This window comes from Tubulanus polymorphus, chromosome 2 (genome assembly GCF_964204645.1).
Source record: "Tubulanus polymorphus chromosome 2, tnTubPoly1.2, whole genome shotgun sequence".
Classification (NCBI taxonomy): domain Eukaryota; kingdom Metazoa; phylum Nemertea; class Palaeonemertea; order Tubulaniformes; family Tubulanidae; genus Tubulanus; species Tubulanus polymorphus.
Genome location: NC_134026.1, coordinates 16478490 through 16500896, shown reverse-complemented (window position 1 = coordinate 16500896; position 22407 = coordinate 16478490). Strand labels below are relative to the sequence as shown.

The 22407-nt window shown below is 39.9% G+C and overlaps 1 protein-coding gene and 1 long non-coding RNA gene across 2 annotated transcripts; one reads left to right on the top strand and one right to left on the bottom strand.

The window, feature by feature from the left end:
* Positions 1 to 11222: 11222 nt before the first annotated feature.
* On the bottom strand, positions 11223 to 16502 carry LOC141900537 (uncharacterized). Its single transcript, XR_012618715.1, has 3 exons — positions 16433 to 16502; positions 15026 to 15188; positions 11223 to 11742 (listed from the first exon to the last, which is right to left on the bottom strand). It is a non-coding gene; the product is annotated as an uncharacterized LOC141900537 (long non-coding RNA).
* Positions 16503 to 17060: 558 nt separating this feature from the next.
* Positions 17061 to 21335, top strand: LOC141898966 (uncharacterized). The gene is made up of 7 exons (XM_074785116.1): positions 17061 to 17141; positions 17991 to 18453; positions 18811 to 19029; positions 19378 to 19530; positions 19782 to 20006; positions 20896 to 21080; positions 21252 to 21335. Exons 1-7 carry the CDS (start codon positions 17061 to 17063, stop codon positions 21333 to 21335), a joined length of 1410 nt encoding a protein of 469 aa, XP_074641217.1.
* The last annotated feature ends 1072 nt before the right edge of the window (positions 21336 to 22407 follow it).

The following is a 22407-nucleotide window of genomic DNA, read 5'->3' as shown; positions in this document are numbered from 1 at the left end:
CCGGCACCATAAACATTGCTACTGATAAGGTAGGCATTTTAAACAATTCTTAGTTCTAGGCAAAAAATATTCTTTCAGTTTGTCGCGTGATATACAAACACAATATATTTGTATACATGGGTCCATTAAAATATTTATGACCCTTTCATTCCTCTCTGTACATATATATTGATATACAATTATGATTGATCTCTTTTCAGATAAGTTTTCTCAAAACTGAAAACATAGAAGATGAGATGTTAACTTCGTTGAAAGTGACAAGATCAGAGTTTGTTAACAGCTAGTCAGCATCAAAAGTGCCTTTGGAACAACAGTAAGTGTATCTGTTTATATATTTGCCCATCCGAATATAATTACCGGTACACATTAGAATTTAAACTGAAGTTACTTATCCACTTACCATTTCTTGAAAATATCTCAAAAGTATATCCTTATTTACATCGTAACATTACAATGGGAATATATATATTTTCATTGGAGCTATGATTTAAGTTTATATTCACATCTATTTTCGTGTCAACTACATCTTTAATCCCAGAGAAGACGTTTGAAATTGGTTTTAGCGGGATTAGCTTTGTAACCCCCCCCCCCCCCCCTATTAGACAGTTTACAGTTCAATATTTCAGAAACTATGAGGATTCGGAAAAAGTAATGCCGGGTATTAACTCCTTCATTAATGTTGGGCTGAAATGAGACAAACATCAGCTAAAATAACCTATAAAGAGCAAATCTCATTGCTGTGATTACAACATAACATAACATGTTACTAGTTCTGTATAATACAACATTTTTCTATCAAATTTCAGGTCTTAAGCTTCAATAAAACGACCATTGGAATACGTAGCCAAAAGCTTAGAAAAATCTCCTCGTTTATACTAATATCTTTATCAGTTTAGAAAAGTAATAAACATACGGTGTGAAGCGCGTTTTACACATGTTTTATACAAGTTTTAATCTTTTTTCAAGTCTCTCGTTAAAGTCATTATTAATCAAGTTGAAAAATAATTTCCTTTTATTCCTGGTCATGTATCTAGTTGCCGCTTTGTATCGATTCAATCGAACGAAACCCTGTTCGCAACTTTCTGTATTCGTGCCGGCGATATCTTGAAATGCATCTAAATTAGGATGGTATTTACATTGAGGCCCATCGAGAGGCATGCATGTAGGCTTCGTGTGTTTCACAACATGGAAAATATCCACCAAAAACTTGGTGTTCTCCAACAATTCGGATGCTTCAACAACACCGTCTTTGGCTAGTCGGCACAAAAATGGATGCAACTCACAGCAACGATCATAACCGACGTATCTCAAGTAATCTTTATATCCATTTCTCACATATGTTTCATGTAAGAAAAGGAAAGCCTGTGTTATACTTTCATGCGAAAACATCTCAACCATTCTTACGACGATTCCACAAGGTTTTATCGCAGCAAACATACCGGCAGTAGTAGAATAAAACTTATTCAATTTCTGTACTCTATCTTTGCATCCTAATTCAGCGACGGATTCATCCACAAGTAACATATTTCGCGCACGTTTAACATCGTGTACAACAACGTGATACAGTAACGTGATACATCTGTAAACAATATCGATTTCGTTACTATATGAATCGCAACGAAAGAAATAAAACCCTGTTTACAGGGTCAGAATCATTGTTTAAAGTAAATCCCTGACATTGACCATAACCATACTGGGGGTATAGTTAAACGTAGGGTCAGAGAGGGTCATAGGATCATAGGGTTGTTGTGTCAGGGAAGGTAATAGGGTTATATTGTCAATAGCGTTGGAGCATAAGAAAGGGTTCTTGTGTTCGAGAGTGTCACATGTTCAGTATCATTACATGGTCAGTGAAGTCATAGGATTAGTATTGTCATTAGAGGGTTACTAGAGGGTTGAAATATTAAATATGTTCTTAGGTTGTATTGAATTAACCTTGAATTTATATTTATATACATGCAAACATTTAAATATATTCTTTAATAGTAACAGATTGTAATTAAAAATATAAATCAAAAACATCTTGAATTGTCGCTGACCCTATGAGTATAAACCTAGCGTTAATTTTCATGTACCTGTGAGATATAATGGAATCCGCGTCTGTCTTTCAGGTCGTTTTGTATGGTCGTCTTTATTGGGTTTGTCTGTCAGCTTTTTCTCTTCCATTGGTCTATGTTCGTTACAGAACCTATTGATATTAAGTAACTTTAAATTAACAGGTATACGTTTTGCTGATGTTTTCAATGATAGGGCAACCTAAATGTACGAGCATGTTATAGCCTACGCCCGTAAATAAACTATCATCGAGAATTCATCGTAAGAGTTGAAGTGATCAGAGCTGACACCTCCCTTGACGAGGGTTGTGTTTCCCGCCATAAGAAGGGTCATTCTGACATGTTATGATTGTTCTGATTGAGTTTGTATCGTCAAAATGTACTTGGCTATCCGCTGCACACTTTGCCCGATGAAGCTTTTCATTGCCATCGATAGTGACGTACCCCTCCCTACACCCCTTCGTTTCGCACACATGTTTAATCCACTTTCGTTCTTTTTCTTCAAATACCTTTAATATAACGAGTACCGGACTGCTAAGCTTATTTTAAAATTAGATCGCAAAGAATCGCGTTATTGTCTGCGATTCTATATAAACAAAGCAACGAACTATTTATTTCCCATTATATTAGAGGAGTGGTGTTTGGGGGTTAGGCTTTAGAGCGTTAGGTTTCATATGGTTAGGGTTTACGGGGTTAGGGGTTTAGTTTTTAAAGGGTTAAATTTTATAGATTTAGGTTTTAAAGGGTTTGGGTTTAGAGTGTTCAGGGGTTTAGTGTTTAGGTTTTAGGGGTTTAGGGGTTAGGGTTTAGGGGGTTAGGGTTTAGTGTTTAGAGGGTTAGGGTTAAGAGGGTTAGGGTTTAGGGGGTTTAGTGTTCAAAGGGTTAGAGAGAAATTAGAGGGTTCAGGGTTTAGAGAGTTAGAGGGTTAGGGTTCAGTGGTTTTTAGGGTTTAGGGTTTACGGGGTTAGGGGGTTAGGGTTTAGGGGGCTAGGGTTTAGGGGGTTAGGGTTTAGTGTTTAGAGGGTTAGGGTTTAGTGTTAAGAGGGTTAGTGTTCAGAGGGTTAGTGTTTAGAGGGTTAGGGTTTAGTGTTTAGAGGTTTAGGTTTTAGAGGGTTAGGGTTTAGTGTTTAGAGGTTTAGGTTTTAGAGGGTTAGGGTTTAGGGGGCTAGGGTTTAGTGTTTAGAGGGTTAGGGTTTAGTGTTTAGAGGGTTAGGGTTTAGTGTTTATAGGGTTAGGTTTTAGAGGGTTTGGGTTTAGGGTTTACGGGGTTAGGTTTTAGAGGGTTAGGGTTTAGGGGGCTAGGGTTAGGGGTCTAGGGTTTAGTGTTCAGGGATTAGAAAGTTAGATTTTAGCGGGTTTTAGTGTTCAGAGGGTTAGGGTTTAGGGGGTTGAGGTTTAGTGTTTAGCGGGTTAGGTTTCAATGGGGGTTTAGGGATAAGGTTTTAGAGAGAATTTAGAGGGTTTAGTGTTTAGAGAGTTAGGGTTTAGTGTTTATAGGGTTAGGTTTTAGAGGGTTTAGGGTTTACGGGGTTAGGTTTTAGAGGTTTAGGGTTTACGGGGTTAGGGGTTTAGGTTTTAGAGGGTTAGGGTTTAGGGGGCTAAGGTTTAGGGGACTAGGGTTTAGTGTTAAGAGGGTTAGGGTTTAGTGTTTGGAGGTTTAGGTTTTAGAGGGTTAGGGTTTAGGGGGCTAGGGTTTAGTGTTTAGAGGGTTAGGGTTTAGTGATTAGAGGGTTAGGGTTTAGTGTTTAGAGGGTTAGGGTTTAGGGTTTACGGGGTTAGGGTTTAGGGGGCTAGGGTTTAGTGTTAAGAGGGTTAGGGTTTAGTGTTCAGAGGGTAAGTGTTTAGAGGGTTAGGGTTTAGTGTTTAGAGGTTTAGGTTTAAGAGGGTTAGGGTTTTGGGGGCTAGGATTTAGTGTTTAGAGGGTTAGGGTTGAATGATTAGAGGGTTAGGGTTTAGTGTTTAGAGGTTTAGTTTTTAGAGGGTTAGGTTTTAGGGGGCTAGGGTTTAGTGTTTAGAGGGTAAGTTTTAGTGATTAGAGGGTTAGGGTTTTGTCTTTAGAGGTTTAGTGTTTATAGGGTTTAGAGGGTTAGGGTTTACAGGGTTAGGTTTTAGAGGGTTAGGGTTTAGGGTTTACGGGGTTAGGGGGTTAGGTTTAGAGATAGAGGTTAGGGGACCAAACCGAAGGTTTGGAGACCCCACTAGTGCACGGGCAGCGGGTTATCCCTGTAAAAAAGTAGTGAGAGTTAATTGTTGTAGTGAGGCGGTCTACGGGACGTTCATGCCTCGGGGCGTGTTCGTGTCGAGTCGTCGTATCCAGTCTTGTTCGGCTGCTTCGCGGATCGGTCTCGTGGAGCCTGGTAGGTGTTGGAGACCGTACACCCGAAAGTGTTCGCGGGTGTGGTCGACTTGGTTGAAGTGGTCCGAGACTGGAGTCGAATTCTTCGTTCTGATGCGTGAGACGTGATGAGTGACGCGTTCTCGTAGAGACATTCCGGTTTGGCCGACGTACAGCATGTTGCACTTGGTGCATTCGATGCAGTATACAATTTCACGGGTCGCGCAATTAATTGTGCTGCGGATCGCGTGCATTTTGTTGTGGCTGCGGCAAACGGTTGTTTCTCGGACGAGTGGACACGTACGACATCTCGGTGTTCTGCATTTCTCGGTGCCTCGACGTCGGGTTGACGGAGTTCTTTGAGTAGACCTGGAAATAGAAGAATTGGAAACAACGGAAGTATTTCTGTTACGATGCGGTGAAGAGGGGACTCGGGGAGGGGGTGGCTCCGTGGGTTTGAGCTGCGACGAAGTTAGGAGATCTTTGAGACTCTTGTGCTTGGTGTAGGCGGTGACCGTGGTTACCTCGTCAGACCGGCCGGTGGCCGTAGCCAGTTCCGTAAATCTGGTTCGGATGTTACGGGCTAGGGTTCGGTTGGCTTCGGAGTGAGGTAAGATAAGCGGTAAACGCTTTTTCGGCGGTTCGTCGGCCCGTTGTTGTTCTCGTAGATCTCGTTCGGCGTGGTGCCGTAGAGCTTGGCTTTTGATGTGTCGCAGTTCGCGGTCTTTGTAGCCACGACCTCTGAGTACTTTAAGGACGGTTCCGGACGCTGCGTGTAAGTCCGAATCGTTATTGCAGATGCGCCGGAACCGGAGAATTTGACTTTTAACTATACCGGAAAATGTGTGTTTAGGGTGAAACGAGGATCGATGTAGTAATTGATGCGAATCGGTTGGTTTGAAGTAGACTTTGGTGTCTACTGTGCCACTTGTCTCGAATCGCGGGCCTTTGAAAGTGGTTACGTCCAGGAAGTTGACGCTGGTGTCGCTGATTTCGAACTTGAGTTTGATGGATCGGCTCACTGTTTGTAGGACGTCGATGAATTGCATCAACGTTTCGCGGCCGTGTTCCCAAACTATGAAGATGTCGTCGATGAACCGAGCGTATAGCGATGGTTGGAGTTCGCTTCTGGACAGACCTTCTTTTTCCCATTCGGCTACAAAGATATTGGCATAAGAAGGAGCAAAACGCTTACCCATTGCGGTACCTTTTACCTGTAAATATGTGTTTTCGTTAAAGTTAAAGTCATTTTTCTTCAGGCTGATTTCGAGTAGTTTCAGCAGCTCGGCATCCGGGCGTCCCGGGTTTGGGTTATCTCGGAGAGCTTGTCGGATGCTGGCGATACCCTCTTCGTGGGGGATGTTGGTGTAGAGCGAATCGATGTCCATGGTGACGAGTAACGCATCGGCGCTAAATTGTTTACCGGCCAAAATATCTAGAAAGTGGTTGGTATCTTTCACGTACGACGGGTGACCGCGGGCGATCGGCTGCAAATAGTAGTCGATCCATTCCGAAATTTCGTAGGTTTCGGAGCCGCAGTCGGAGACGATCGGTCTCCCCGGCGGTACGCGATCGGGTACCGTCCACTTCTCGCGTTCTTTATGGATTTTGGGAAGCAGATAGAACTGCCTCTGTTTCGGATTATCGGGCGGTAATAGATATTCGGCGGTTTTTAGCGGGATGATTTTTCGTCGAGCCATATTTTCGATGATTTCGCGAATTTCTTCCCCGGTCTGTTCGAAGATCGGTTGCTGCAGCGGCTGATAATACTCGAGATCGGCTAGTTGGCGCATGGCTTCGTGGACGTAGTCGTCGCGGTCCATGATAACCGTAGCGGAACCCTTATCGGCGGCTTTGATGACAATATTAGTGTTGTCACGCAGCTGCTGGAGGGCTTCGCGTTCCTGTTTAGTGAGGTTATCATTTACGCGACGCGTATCCCTGGTTTGTTGAGCCAATTCGTGCGCGTCGTTGCAGAACCCGGCGATTACTGGTTCTATTTCATCCGGAGCCCAACTGCTGGGCAGACGGAAACGCGGAGCCTCGCGGTCCGGTTTGTCTCGGAAGTGATGGTCGAGTTTCACTAGCCGGTTGAATCGGCACACTCCCTTGGTGCGCTCGGTCGCGGCGGCATCAGAACCGATTTTTGGAGTCGGGCAATAAGTGAGGCCCTTTCGGAGTAGCTGATGTTGCGCCGGACTTAGGCGGAGTGAACGTGTGAGGTTGACCACCGGGCTCCCGAGAGCGGTGACCGGATCGCGTCGCGCTTGGTTTGGTGCCGGTTCTTCGTGTTCGTCGGACCTGGAAATGGATGAAATCAGAGAAGCATTGGTTAATTCCGGTTGATTTAACTCACCAATAGTGGACCCGTTGGTCTCACTAATACTTAGTTTAAACCACTGAGCCAGTGGTCCAGCAGGGTGTTAGCTGTACCACGGTTCCAGTGGATCCCGTCTCCAACAACTCTGAAGCGTCGATTATCGATGGGTGGTATCGCGGTGACGTCGTCGTTATTCTCGAGGAATTCGTTGAACTTCCGGGCGAACTGCTGGTGTTCGCGGGTCGTGTTGAGTTGAACGAAGTGGACGAACGAGTGCTGATACTTCTTGACTGCGGCGTTGATCAGGCGCTGTGTGGTCTTCCTGGCGGTCGCTTCGAAGTTGTTGTCGCGGTTGTTGATTCCGACGCTGATGATCACCGTATCCGGGCGATCTCGGCGCTCCGGTACAGCATCGATCAGGTCGGCGAGATGAGCTATCTTGCAGCCGGGGAAGCTCTCGATCTGGACGTCATCCGGACGGCGGCTTGATGTGATGTTACTCAGATTTGAGTCACCAATCACCAGAATGGGTCGCCGGGTTGGTGGCAGACTCCAATCCTGTTTCTTCCGACCCGTATTCGGATGACGGCGAACTTCCTGGGGCGCCATCGGTCTCGGTGTTGGCGTCGGACTTCGCGCTGGCAGTAGGCGCCCTGGTGACCTGTAATGAGACGGAGAGCTGGAAAGAGAAGAAGAGAGAGACGGCGTCGGACTGCTGGTTGGTGCGGTCGGCGTTCTCTGCGGCGGCGGCGTCGGGTTTCGAGGCGGCGGCGTCGGGTTTCGAGGCGGTGGCGTCGGACTACTTGGTGGCGGCGTCGGCATCGGACTTCTCGGTGGTGGCGCCATTCTGGTTGGTGGCGTCCTGGTGACATCCGCGTAGCTTCTCGGTGACCTGGAATCAGAAAAAGAAGGAGGCGCTGTGGGCGCGGCGGGCGCGGCTGCGGTTGGTGCAGGCGTCCTCGGCGTCGCGGGCTTTCGAATCTTCCGGCTCGGTCTCGGCGGCGGACGAATCTTCGGTTCCGTGGGTGCCTCCTGGTGGTGTGACCTGAAATGAGAAGGGGAAGAAGGTGGGTTAGATAGGACATTTCTGAGTTTGTCAGACAGAGCCTGACCGCGGAATTTCGACCGCAAATCCAGCGCGATGTTGAAAAGCCGGATCGTTCCGGGGCTCAGACGGGAGCCGAAATTCCTCCGGGCCCATGTCAGGGCGACATCCTGTGCTGATAGACAGTCCGGCAGAGGATCACCCATTAGCTGAACAAATGTGGCAGCGTAATGGATGGTCAGCTCTTTCGAAACTGTCTCCATCCAGACGTCCGCGGTAGCGTGCAGCTGCACCGTTACTGCTTCGGTGCAAGCCGCCGGCCGCAGGAACATCTTCAGATGGTCCTTCTTCCTCCGAATCGCTTTCGGACCAGAGCTCAACTGGGCAAGGTGGTGCGCCACTTGAAGAGCTCTATAGTAATTTTTCGGCGACATCCCGGGTTGCTGGTGTCGCTCAGGGCGTCCTCCGCCCTTGCTGGTCTTCTCAGCTGGTGGTCGTTTCTTCTTTCGAGTAGATCGCTCCATTGACAGATATTTCGGCGAGGTTGCCTTCGTCAGTGTCAGTGCAGGAATCACCTATTTGCTTCCATTTTAATACTAATTTTTTTAATTAAAATTGATTTTAGAAGTTATTCATTTATATTTTATTCATATATATGAATATTTTAAGAGTAATAGGGGTTTAGTTGTTTCATATCAAAGGTTGAAGGGGCGAGTAAAAAATAAAAAATAAATTCGAGTGTGCGAGAATTTATTTTTTATTTTTTACTCACTCGACCCTTCGACCTTTGGTATGAAACAACTAAACCCCTATTACTATTGCGCTATAACTATCTATTCATCATAATTACCGGTATATTTAAGTTTGATTTCCTAATCATAATTATTTTAGGGATTCAGTTAATCAAGTTTGATCACCGTATCATTAGAACGTAAATTATCATCGCAAAATCTTCGCGCAGTCATGTTTTTTCAATAGCCTACTGTTAACCTTAAACTGGGTTAAGTTAGTGGACGAAATGGAGATAGCATACATTTCAACGGTAAGGCGGGTACAAAGAATAATGACAGAAAGTCGCGTGGTTTATGTGTCGGACGATTCAGCGGGTTCTAAGTCGACGGCTCTATTTCACAAAGCAATGTAAACTTGATTCCTGACCTATACTAAGAATGAATTGCCTTTTAACTTCTTATAACTATTCACTTCGTGCGTTACCCAAACGGGTTATTTGTGTTATGTGCAGTTAACATGTTGGTGTGTAGAGGAGAGCGAGAAAAGATGATCATTGGGTTAAGATGATAACCCTTTCTTGCTGAAAGAGTTGAGTTATTCAGTTCTACTGTGGCCAAGTCATCTGTAATGCACGTGACATTAAGCAGTTTGGTGAATCACAAGACAATTTGTGTATTTTCTGATGCACCCGTCAATCAATTGGATGAACTCGGCATCCACTCGATATCGAAATATCGACAATAAAAACCCATCAGATCGTTTCTATGTCGATTGGTTAGAACCACGAAATGTGTGATCAAGATACAACGAACAGGATTGAACGAAAAGGTGCATACCATGTCCAGTGTTCTCGTCGGACTGTATGCGCAAGGCTCGTCGACCTTCTGTGCTAAGCTAATACTGCCATGCTAAAACTTTATCACCCTGCCAAATATCGTTGTCCTTTGCCGTATTTGCCGTTGCGTAATCTCCAAGAATTATTGGAGCGTCTACCATGGACATACTTAAGTTTACACAGAATAAGTTGCAAAATCAGATGCTTTTACGGCAGTCGCTAAAATGATTGGCAGCTTGCCTGTTCGAAAGCCAGCTAAGGACTCTGAAATAGATTTGCGATCGAGTGAACGGCTCGAAATATTCGAGATGTAAAATCGAATGGATGAGCGAGGGGGTCCAACTGATTTTGCACAACAGGATATCTAAAATGTGGAGGGGAAGTCTGGTTGTCAAACGATACCTGGAAAAGTAGTTACATCCAAGGAAGGAAACTGGGGTCGGTACCAAATAAAAACCCACTGTAGATTGTAGAAACAGTTTATTTTTTAACAGTTTCGAGGTTAAAACTAAACCTCATCTTCAGAGGAACAAAAAGATACAATTAGTTTATTGTATCTTTTTGTTCCTCTGAAGATGAGGTTTAGTTTTAAACTCAAAACTGTTAAAAAATAAACTGTTTCTACAATCTACCTGTGGGTTTTTATTTGTTAACTATACTGAGATCCATATCAATTCACTGCAGTCATGAGGTCGGTACCTATACTGGATGGTCGAAACGAGACGTCACAGAGTAAACGCGCGTGTTTAGATATATGCAGTTTTAATTCGACGATAAGACACGGTTTCTACAAAATACAAATTGTAAACATACTAAGTCTAAGCAAATACTACAGGGCTTACAAGCCATAATTAACATGTTTGATTATTATGCAAACAAGCTACGAAATTCATGAAAAAGTTTTAAATTTATGAAGCATGCAGAAAAAACGATAAATTTAAGCGCTCTTACAGCGAATAAATTTTGACAAGAGAAATAACTCGAAACGTATCCTGAAATTGGCTGCAAAAATGTAAACTACGAGCTTTCAAATCCTTGAATCTTGACGGAAATTTACACAAAATGTCGACAAACACCGAGATACATTACAAAATTAATAGTACATGTACTTACAACACATTATTCCTGCAAAGATTTATTTCAGAGCGAACGATACTCTTCCTGCCGACTTAGAGAATGGACTGACACCCAAAAAGCGCGCATTTCGACTTTTGTACCTCAACTAAGCTTTAAACTGACAAAGCGTGAAAATACATTTGTCATAATTTCTAAATCTGTATACAAGACGAGTCGACTTAAAATTCAGTTCAGAATTGAAATAACTAAACTATATATACACACATTACATTTCATTTACACATTACATTTCCCGCAACTTTAAACCGAACTATATCGTTTAATCAAATGAATTATTTTAATTATAAATCCAACGAAAAAGGGTAACTACTTAAACGCCAACAAATTAAGGGGTCTGCCCTACGGATTAAATCGTACTTTCATTGCACGATCGCTTTAAGTTGATTCGAGGCGAACGCATTTACTAATTGGTCGGTCTGATTCACCTTTCCCGGTTTTTACTTTGACGCGACGGACTAACCCATCAGCTCCGGGGAACACTGCCAGGATACGCGCCATTGGCCATTCACAGCGATGGACTCTATCATCCAGGATTAACACCAGGTCGCCTACAGAAATATTATCTTTAACATCGTGCGTGCGTGCGTGCGTGTATATATATATATATATATATATATATATATATATATATATATATATATATATATATATATATATATATATATATATATATATATATATATATATACGTACGTACGTACGTACATACATACATACATATATAGACAAAGAGACTTATTCAAGTAATCAGAGATGATACAAACTAAGGCAAATTAACGTTACGCAGTTACACGCCAAAATAGATTAAAGGGAAACAAACCAAAGGGTAATAAGCATAAGCAAAATAAACTGCTCTCTCAAAGTTAAATTTTCAGACTTTTTCCTTATCATTGTGGGATTCTATCTACATTCCTCTGGAAAGTGAGCTATTTGGATATTCATCAGTATAATATCTTCTGCTCGTCTCATCTCTTGCCCTGTAATTCAACTGTTATTCGCAGAATGTTTTTCGCCATTGGTGGACCTTCGTAAGAATATCTTGTATCTACAAAACCAGACTATGGCTTTCCTTAAACGATGCCATGATGAACATCTCTCAAATGTTCGTATGATAGTATGTCAGTACTGAAATACATTAAGAACGAGGATAAGCGTTTCAAGACATTTGTAGCAAATAAAATCACTACAATACGCGATCATTCCTCATCGGACCAATGGCTATTCTGCCCAGGTGCGATGAATCCTACTGATGCAGCTTCACGTTCACAGACCGTAGCGCAGTTTCTGAAAACAGAAACGATGCAGATTCTGATTGCGACACATCAATCCCGTATTATGGAATTTTCAAATTACAAAGCAGCCTACGAATTCGCTGAAGAAATATCATCAAACATGGAATTGAAAGCAAGATATATCTTCAAATTATGGTCTAGACGGGCGAAGCAGAAATCATGAATTCCAATGATTGGAGTTCTGGTGAATTTAAGATTGGCTGCTGATTCCCATCATGACTGTGATGCACCTAAAAAAGCTATAAGATTGTACACTGTAACTGAGGCTAAACAACAATGATGCCTTGTTTCTCCACCTTCTCTACCCACCAAAGTGACCGAGCAGGCAGATGTTTTCTTATTTATTAAGAAAATACAGATTTGTGGAAACTCTGCACCCGGCAGGCAGGATTTTATCGTTATCAAAAACAAATTTTTGCAACTTTTTTGAATAAAAAAAGATTGAAATTTTCAAATATAGATATAAAATGGCAGGGAAAGACTCGAGTTATGGCTTACTGACTGCATATTAATGTTTTCAAATGATATATTGTCACCGGTACCAAATAACAAGAAAAAACTATAAGTGAATTTAGTCACGGAGACAGGATGGGCATTCCCCCTCGTTTAACTGTATTTCTATTTCATGCAAATATATGTACATGTACGAGGTAAAATGGTTCGACTCGAAAATAACCTAACACTCAACTCCTTCCGCGCCTCCAAGCGTGAGAACGAAGCTCCAACATACATGGCAAACCAAAGTTTTTTTCTAAAATGAAATGCTTTAAACGGGAAACCAGGGCCCGTGTATGGACTCAACAGCATCATGTTCAAATCAATCAGTTCAATTCAATCACCGTGAACATCAACAGCCTTGAAACTTCACTAGCGCTACTGCCTCGTGAACCGTTGAAAAGCTGTGATTGGTCGATTGAATACGGCGCTCGAGGCGAACAATCCGTCCTACCTGACGCACATGCGATTTCGTCGGCCTATAATTTTTTTAATATCTTACTTTATTTGTTAGTGGAAAGCTCCATTACATCTACATCGCACCCACTGGAGTCAGGTGGGGGACTGAATAGTTGTTATAAACTAAAATCGCCCGACGAAATCGCGCATTGTGCCCTCGCTTTAAGTCTTTTCTTTACCGAGCGAGGATTCCGTTGATTGGTGCGCGTGTTGCTCCGATGAATTTCTCCCAATTCATGTACAATTCAGCTCAAATTAAGATTTATATTCACCCGTCAGGCCAGATTTTATTTTCGGATTTATTTCACACCTGCTTTTCGAAGGGACCAGGCTTCCCGGACTTGATTTTTTGACGCCTTATTATAAAACGTTACCATTATGAAACCTTAACAATGTTAACCATTCAGCGTCATTTTACGTAACCGTGAATCGATGTGCAAAACGTTACAGGTCTATGTGTACACAAACAAGCTATTTGGCAAAGTTGTATTGACAAAGATGTAGAATGTCTTCCTGTGATTATACAATGAGCCATATTTGAACGTCGAAATGTTATATTGCATTGAATATCATGAGAAGACGTATTGTAATAGTAATGGATGTATGATTATATCAGAAGCGGTAGGCATAAATAGAAATGATAAGTAAATCGGATTATTCGATAAAAATCGTAATGTAAAAATGTGTAAACATGTGATTTCAATATTCAAATGTTTTAGAAAATGTGTTCGATATTAGAGGTATGCAGGTTTCATGGGATCATCCCGATTATCCAATCTATAATAGCATAGCTTTCCAATACGGCTCCGCATCCCCTAATGGCATTTGTATCAGGGGACAATTCAATTCAATCTTTATTGGTCCGATTCCCAAATCCAATAAAGTTACAAATTTTAAAATAAGAATATAGCTGCAAAGCAGCGATGACGGGTTTTCTGTAAAGCCATTCAGAATGATGGGAATTGTAGTAAATTGAAATATCGATACATAGAATAAAACGCATTGACAGATTCGAACCTAATATGCAACCACTGTGTAAACGTCAAATATGATTCAGCTTTGAAACCGAACATACGTGGACGTACAATCACAAATATTAATATATTTGACCAGGCACTTATTTTGGCATTCAAACATCATGATACTGTATTATCACCATCCTTAAAAATGGATCTGTCCTATTAAGAACTCATCTTAAGCACCTGCTGAGCCGATAGATTGAGTGAATTCACAAATAAGAACGTATTATGATTTAGAATAGATTAGATTTAAGAAGTTAATGTTTTTATTGAAATATTTGAATAAATACATATATCGTAGTGTAGATTCAATCAATAAATTATGAATTGATTTGGTCTGGGTTTCCGGCTGATGTTGATTTTGGCTTTTATGGATTACAAATTCTACAGTGATAAACAATTGATACCTGCAACATGTGTGTAAATCAAACCTATTCCACTAGTTGCGTGTGTTCTGAGTTATTAGAACTAGGGGTCCAGGGACACCATGCCCACTTGGGAAGTGGTTCCAAATGCTCAACAATCTAACAATTCAGGTATCAAAGGTATAAAACATCCCTTTTCAAAGAATACCCATCACAAATTGCAATGAGAAATTGCAAACTCAGAATTCGGGCCAAAATTCACTAAAAAAGGTCATAGGACGGCCATCTTGAGTCCGTATCCCAATTTTTGTTATGCTGATGAGCCCAGGGGCATTCACATATATCCGAAAGATCAAGGTAATTGATCAAAGCATCTTCAAAATTTCCCTCAAAAAGTTCAAAAATGTGTAAAAAGTGTTGATTTTGGCGAACAACAATGGCTGCCAGTCGGCCATCTTGATTCTGACAGGGCCAGTTTTTGAGCTGAAGATGTGTCTAGGGTAGATACATGTGTAACCCAAATATCAAGACATTACATTGAAGCGTCTTCAGAACTTCCTAAAATAACTGATTTCCGTCTACGGACGGACGACGGACGAAAAGTGAACGCAATAGCCCGCTGGGACTAAAGTCCCAAGTGGGCTAAAAATAATGTTCATTTAGTCATAGAAATTCATTGCCTTTTTGGAGTTTCTGTAATGATATTTGTTCTGCCCTAATTTTTATTACTGTATGAACCAATGATATGCTTTGTAAATATGATGTAATAAAATAAATTTGAATTAAATTTGAACATGAGAATCAAGCATAACTTGTGTTTTTTCAACTTGTCTTACTTGTCTTTTGTTAACAGTTCCAGAGTTTCAATTACAATCAAATCCAAATTGGCTAAAAAGTACATAGGACTAAATGAAATGAACAGTTAGTTACTGCAAACCTATTCCAGTGTTGTCGATCGTGTTGAATCACTTTCCTTGAGTTGAAAGAATCAGATCTTCTATGGTACAACATCGGTCGAAGAGAGATATCTTGGTGTTGACTGTCCTTGACCATCTAACTTCATGCGTTTGACAATGGAATCAGCATCATACCCATTTGAACTGCAAAATATTCATACAACATGAAAACCTACAGTACATGTATACAGTATTAATCAAACTTTCACCGATGTTGGATATTTGAATGAACATTAGGTTTATTTCAGTACTCTAAAGCAGGAAATAATAAGCCCAATCAATAGGCCCTATTCCCATTGGAACAATTATATAATGCGTACAGCTGTACCGTACACTTATCAGTCAAGAATGGAGAAATCGGTATACCAAACTTACGAACAGCAAAATGTACAGGCCTACAATGATTTCTGGTAATACAAGCCGTGACCACATGAACGGTTTGGTTTGACTATTAATGTCAGCAGGTCAGAGAAGGCCTGGCCAAACTTAATCACATGGCTCAAATCAATTAGCCTTTCTGCGTGTGAATATTTCACTGTATTGTTTTAAAAATAGGCCTATTGAGTGAATTAGTACATAGACTGAATTAGACTTTAGGCTAGTCCTGACCAAATCCTATCCATATTATAATGGCACCAGTTATAGTAACATCACTGTAGGGCCGACGAGAGGGAAAAAGTTGTGTTTGTGGTACATAGGCATGGTAGGCTTGTCGTACTCACTTAATACTTAAAACGCTGTTGTTACCTGTACGTGACTGTACGGTGATTTCTACAGGTTAGCCATATGTGAGTACGTTGACGCTCAGACTTGCAATATTGGGATTCGAAACCAAACGAAAAAAAAATCCAGTAGTAGTCCAGTGATTTACCCACTGTGCCACAGAACGTAACTGGTGGGTGGATGAAATTTGATTTACAAATAGCCTAGCCTCACCTAACCCAAACTCTATTCTTTTACGCATGCGCGTTTGCTGATTATAGGAACTCACATACAGCGTTTTTAGGGAACTCACGTACGGTTAACCTGTGGATATCACCGTACAGTCACGTACGTGTTACAATTTCGTACTTAAAATGGTATTGGCTACTAGGAACTCACTCATATGGCATTATATACTTAGTAGGGACCTCACATACGCGGTTAACCTGTGGAGATCACCGTCAATCACGTGCGGTTAACAACTACGTACTTAAAATGGTATTGGCTTCTATATAATAGGCCTATAGACAAATAAATACCGGTAGGCTTTCTTATAATCTTAGCTTCCACACTTCACAACCGAACCAACTGACCAACCAGTATATTTAGTCCCAGTACGCACCAACCGGCACAGGCCTAACACTGTTTGTCAACTGTGTGTACCGTTGTAGGCTATCGATAATCACCTGATACTTTTCTGTCGTTTGTTTTCTCTCTGAGACGAAGACGAACGTAATTCTAGTAGCCTTCCGCGACTCAACGACCTTGATTTAAACTTGATCAATTCAAAGTCTGTTTATTGCATAATGGTGCGGTTTCTGACATTTTCTCAATTTCCGGAATCATTTAGAAATTTCCGGAAAAATCTAAGGAGGGGTCTTACAATTTAAACAAATAATTCCAGAATTTTCCGGAAAATTCTAGAAATCTCATTATCGCAGGGGGGGGGGGGTCACTTGGAATTCCGGAAAATAAATTCCGGATTTTTCTGGAAATTTCCGGAAATCTCATTACAAAAATCGTGGTGTTAAAATTTAAACAAATAATTCCAGAAATTTCCGGAAAATTCTAGAAATCTCATTATCGCAGGGGGGGGGGGGTCAAATGGAATTCCGGAAAATAAATTCCGGATTTTTCTGGAAATTTCCGGAAATCTCATTCCAAAAATCGTGTACAGTGAATAATGTTATAAGGATTTTGATCCGTTACCACGGAAATTAACTAATTTATTTAGGGAACAGTCATTTGTTGCGTAGTAACACAACGACTTTTATCATCAAACATAAAAAGCTGATCCCATTCAATCATTTCAACATGGAATCTAGATTAGCTTATTTAAATAAATGTTGGGAGAAAGAAATACGCTGGAATGTTTTCCCAACGAAGCTGGAAGAGGTAAGTAAACTTTAGCCAACCATATCAAATAGGCTACTTAAGGCCTGCATTTAGCAACAGAATTAATTCGTAATTCATGCACCTTTTCCATAACATATGCTATTTCCTTGCATCGTATGGATATATAGCTCAATGGCTATGTATGCCGCACTATTGTCTACATTATGCAGTTGGAATAGGTCTATTTAATAAATATGTAGTGGAAGTCGTTAACCATTTCACCGTTTGAAATGACGTAAATGTGTCCCTGTAGAGGCCTCTTATTTGTCTGTTGATACCAACACAGAGTATGTACCCGTCGCGTCAAAGAGATTACCATTATTTCATACAAAATTGTTCTTCGGTTTTCTAGTTAGGCTAAGCCTATTTCATAACAACAATAATTTAAATCGCGGAAATAGTCATCATTAATATCGTCAACATGGTTGGCCTATAGATCTAAGGCTAGGTCTAGGCCTAATTATTGATTAGATTTTTTAGTCAGTAGACTTCCTAACAGCCCTGGTAACCTATAATTTTTCTCAAAACCATGCCCTGTATGACTCAAAAACACCCCGCTCCAGGAATTTGAAAATTTAACCCTTGTCATTGAATAGCTAGGATATCATTTACAAGAAATTGAGCAATAAATTTCTAGGGTATAAATCATAAAAAAATACATTTCTTCCATATTCAAGTCAATGAATATTTAACCTTTTTCTCGTGAATTTAGGAATGCGGTTGAGCCATAACCTCTGAACAAAGTATAACAGTATTAGAATAATATTTTATGAAGTTCATTTCATTATAGGCCTAGGCCTATAACAAAAAGTAATTCTAAAAAAATGATTCTATTTTATTTTGTTGCAGGGTTGTAAATTTCTTGCAGATAAGATGAACGTACCCGATTCGTCAGTACTTTTTGGGTTATTAGGCATATCATCATATATATGTAGTAACGCGATCGTCAAAGTTTCAAACACCATGTGGGAAGAACCGGCTATCAACTGGCTTGCCGTTTGCACCCCGACTGGGTCAGGGAAGTCAACAGTGTATAGGCTGATGAGTAAAGTACTAAAAATGATCAAAAACAAGGTGGAAGAGTCAAGACCAGACGTTAAATCTGTTATCTGGACATTAGACGATCAAAGTTTTGAAAAAATGGGCGCCTTGATGGCCGAAAACAACGGAAAAGCATTTGCCCTACAAGATGAATTAACAAATTTCTTAACGCAAATAAACATATACAGCGGAAGCAAGGGATTGTTAGAAACAAACGAATTTTCAAGAATATTACAAATGTATAACGGTAATTCCTGGACAAGGAAAACGGGTAAGGTCATTTCTGGATTCATCCAAATAATTTAAGCCTATTCACTGCAGGTTCAATTCAATAAATAAGATAAACCATATAAAAGTTAAATCATACTTGTGTCCGGACCAGTCCAGATCGCGGCAACAAGTCAATAGTCGTCACCTCTCAGTGTCCAGGCCAGGGAAGCTGCCACCTATTAAAGTCATTGAACATAATCAAAACACATGAGCCCACTAGTAACCATTTGTCTATTGATATACAAAATTTACTAACAACAAGAACATAGACACCCACCGGTTGTATTGTTAGAAATTCTCATTTTTAACATAAACATGCTCAACATAAAAGATAATAATGCCGGTATCTATTTTACAGTTGGTGAAAAAGCTAATTTTACAATGGAAACCACCGGCCTATCGATATTTGGGATGACACAGCCAAGTACGGCATATTCATTAATAACGGAGAAGCAAAATATTGACAAAGGTCTCACATCAAGATTTCTTTGGTTATTTCCTAAGCCGAAATTCAACACATTCGAAGATTTAAAGTGTACGGACGATGATACCGGAGATGTCTTCATTGAGCGTTTATGTAAGTAAATAGATAGTTGCCGGTTTTATGAAATGTTGCTATGTAGACGGGAAACGGGTCAGTTTAATGTTCTGATTCGTGACTGATGTTGGTCACTTGTTCCTCATCGCACAAAACGTGTTTTGGAGCGGAATATCGTGAATTGCTAAATCGTTGTAATAGTTCAATTAGTTTTCATTATATTTTTTGAAAATTCTAAATTAACTCTTTACTTGGAAGTGTATTTTTACGTATTGAAAGTAAAAAATTTGTCTTTTATTAAGATCATTATATGTTTTTATTCTAGTCCTAAAAAGTACCTCCTATATTTTTCAAATTTTTGATTTATAAATGTTTCACTAAATGTAGGCGAGGCATTCAGTAAACAAGTACTGCACAACGGTGACAATGATGTGACCTTGTACAGAATAGACACAGATACAGATAACGAAGTTTCGGACATTTATGATAAATTTCAACAAAAATTGAAATCGAATTGTTTGGCCAACAACCTGCTAAGTGGTGAGTTTAAATCTAATAAATTATATTATAGTTATATTTTAGTAGCGAGGAGTACTTTCAAGTCTTCAGGTATTTCCAGCTGTTGAAAACAAAGAAAATAACAAATTCACCTACTTGCAAATGATAATGTCATAGCAAATTAATCAGCAAGTGTTCTATACGATTTGAATATTGATCATACTTTACGGTTTAACATATTACCACAAAATCATTAAAGAAAAATTAATTTGATATTGCTTTCATATTAACAGCGCTTTACTCAAAAGGCAAGGGACAGGTACTTCGTCTTTGCCCAGCGATACAACTACTATTCAACATCTTCTATGACGGTGATGATGAACAGCTTGATCACGAGAGGAACACAATCAGATCGGAAGTGATCAGGGCTTCGGTAGAAATTGTTTCGCTATGCATTGACCATGTCGCGACTGTGGTGGGAATGGAAAATGATTCGCCGCCAGTCTTAATCCCGGATGGTAAGATACGTTACTTAGATAAACGCAATAACAGTTCCTCACAAGTCACCTTGGACTTTTCTGAGTGATGTAACATTATGTCGACGATGCACTCGGGACTACTCCACATGGACGGTCAAAAAATTTAAGACGTAGGCTACATCAAACCCTGGCTGTAGAAAAGGTACCTCGTCCTAATCGATAGAACTATTGACACTAACTTGCCTTATTGAGAATATGCTTATCCCGGGCAATCGGTCAATCGGATCCTGTAACAGTGTCCTGAACTTAAATCACGTTTGGCGTATACTGGCCTTCATTCCGGAGTAGATTTTGTGTAATTGAAGAAGCGTAGTAGGTTGTACAAATTGAAGCTTCATTATTAAAAATGACTGTAAAACATACGATGGTAAATGATTATCAATTATGAAAACGCACGTATTTGTTGTTTTTTTAAACTACTAGATTAATGGTAAAAGTGTAACTTTCACTAATAGATTATCAACCGGTAGAATAATGTAAAATATGTTATATTTGTACAGGTATATAGGTATACAGGCTAGCCTTATCGGCTTTTGAATAAAAGCAAAAATTAATTTCGACAGTCATCCAAATATAATGTCTTGATAAAAATAATTATGTTAGAATAATTATGTTTACGCGGAATTCCACGGTACCGCAACATAAAATGGGAGCTATAGGCCTATATGATAACTAGAGGGATATAAAGATTTGCATTTCCCGAGAAAAACCACTATTTTTCATTTTTGGTCTCATAATAGAAAGATTATAAGATTTTTAGATTGAGTTTTCCGGGAAAATCCAGATTTTGTTTTTGTGCTTTTCATTTGTACACGCATCGACTATTTCGTATACGTCAAACAATTATCTAAATATTGTTTTACTAAAGGTATCACCGAAACGAACCAACGACTCATGAAAATTGTCATATTAAATCAAGGGAGAGAGGTATTCATGAGTGCGATGCAAAAGAAGTCGGCATTCAAAGTAAATGGGGGGAAGAATAAGATTAAAGAAATATTCCAAATGCTTGAGAACCGAAATGCCGGCACCATAAACATTGCTACTGATAAGGTAGGCATTTTAAACAATTCTTAGTTCTAGGCAAAAAATATTCTTTCAGTTTGTCGCGTGATATACAAACACAATATATTTGTATACATGGGTCCATTAAAATATTTATGACCCTTTCATTCCTCTCTGTACATATATATTGATATACAATTATGATTGATCTCTTTTCAGATAAGTTTTCTCAAAACTGAAAACATAGAAGATGAGATGTTAACTTCGTTGAAAGTGACAAGATCAGAGTTTGTTAACAGCTAGTCAGCATCAAAAGTGCCTTTGGAACAACAGTAAGTGTATCTGTTTATATATTTGCCCATCCGAATATAATTACCGGTACACATTAGAATTTAAACTGAAGTTACTTATCCACTTACCATTTCTTGAAAATATCTCAAAAGTATATCCTTATTTACATCGTAACATTACAATGGGAATATATATATTTTCATTGGAGCTATGATTTAAGTTTATATTCACATCTATTTTCGTGTCAACTACATCTTTAATCCCAGAGAAGACGTTTGAAATTGGTTTTAGCGGGATTAGCTTTGTAACCCCCCCCCCCCCCCCCCCTATTAGACAGTTTACAGTTCAATATTTCAGAAACTATGAGGATTCGGAAAAAGTAATGCCGGGTATTAACTCCTTCATTAATGTTGGGCTGAAATGAGACAAACATCAGCTAAAATAACCTATAAAGAGCAAATCTCATTGCTGTGATTACAACATAACATAACATGTTACTAGTTCTGTATAATACAACATTTTTCTATCAAATTTCAGGTCTTAAGCTTCAATAAAACGACCATTGGAATACGTAGCCAAAAGCTTAGAAAAATCTCCTCGTTTATACTAATATCTTTATCAGTTTAGAAAAGTAATAAACATACGGTGTGAAGCGCGTTTTACACATGTTTTATACAAGTTTTAATCTTTTTTCAAGTCTCTCGTTAAAGTCATTATTAATCAAGTTGAAAAATAATTTCCTTTTATTCCTGGTCATGTATCTAGTTGCCGCTTTGTATCGATTCAATCGAACGAAACCCTGTTCGCAACTTTCTGTATTCGTGCCGGCGATATCTTGAAATGCATCTAAATTAGGATGGTATTTACATTGAGGCCCATCGAGAGGCATGCATGTAGGCTTCGTGTGTTTCACAACATGGAAAATATCCACCAAAAACTTGGTGTTCTCCAACAATTCGGATGCTTCAACAACACCGTCTTTGGCTAGTCGGCACAAAAATGGATGCAACTCACAGCAACGATCATAACCGACGTATCTCAAGTAATCTTTATATCCATTTCTCACATATGTTTCATGTAAGAA

Excerpts from the sequence above, each read along its gene's own strand:
- LOC141898966 (XM_074785116.1), top strand. The coding sequence starts at position 17,061 with ATGGAATCTAGATTAGCTTATTTAAATAAATGTTGGGAGAAAGAAATA. Across the intron at positions 19,030-19,377 it reads TGTCTTCATTGAGCGTTTAT|GCGAGGCATTCAGTAAACAA; the intron begins GTAAGTAAATAG and ends CACTAAATGTAG. Across the intron at positions 20,007-20,895 it reads GCCAGTCTTAATCCCGGATG|GTATCACCGAAACGAACCAA; the intron begins GTAAGATACGTT and ends GTTTTACTAAAG.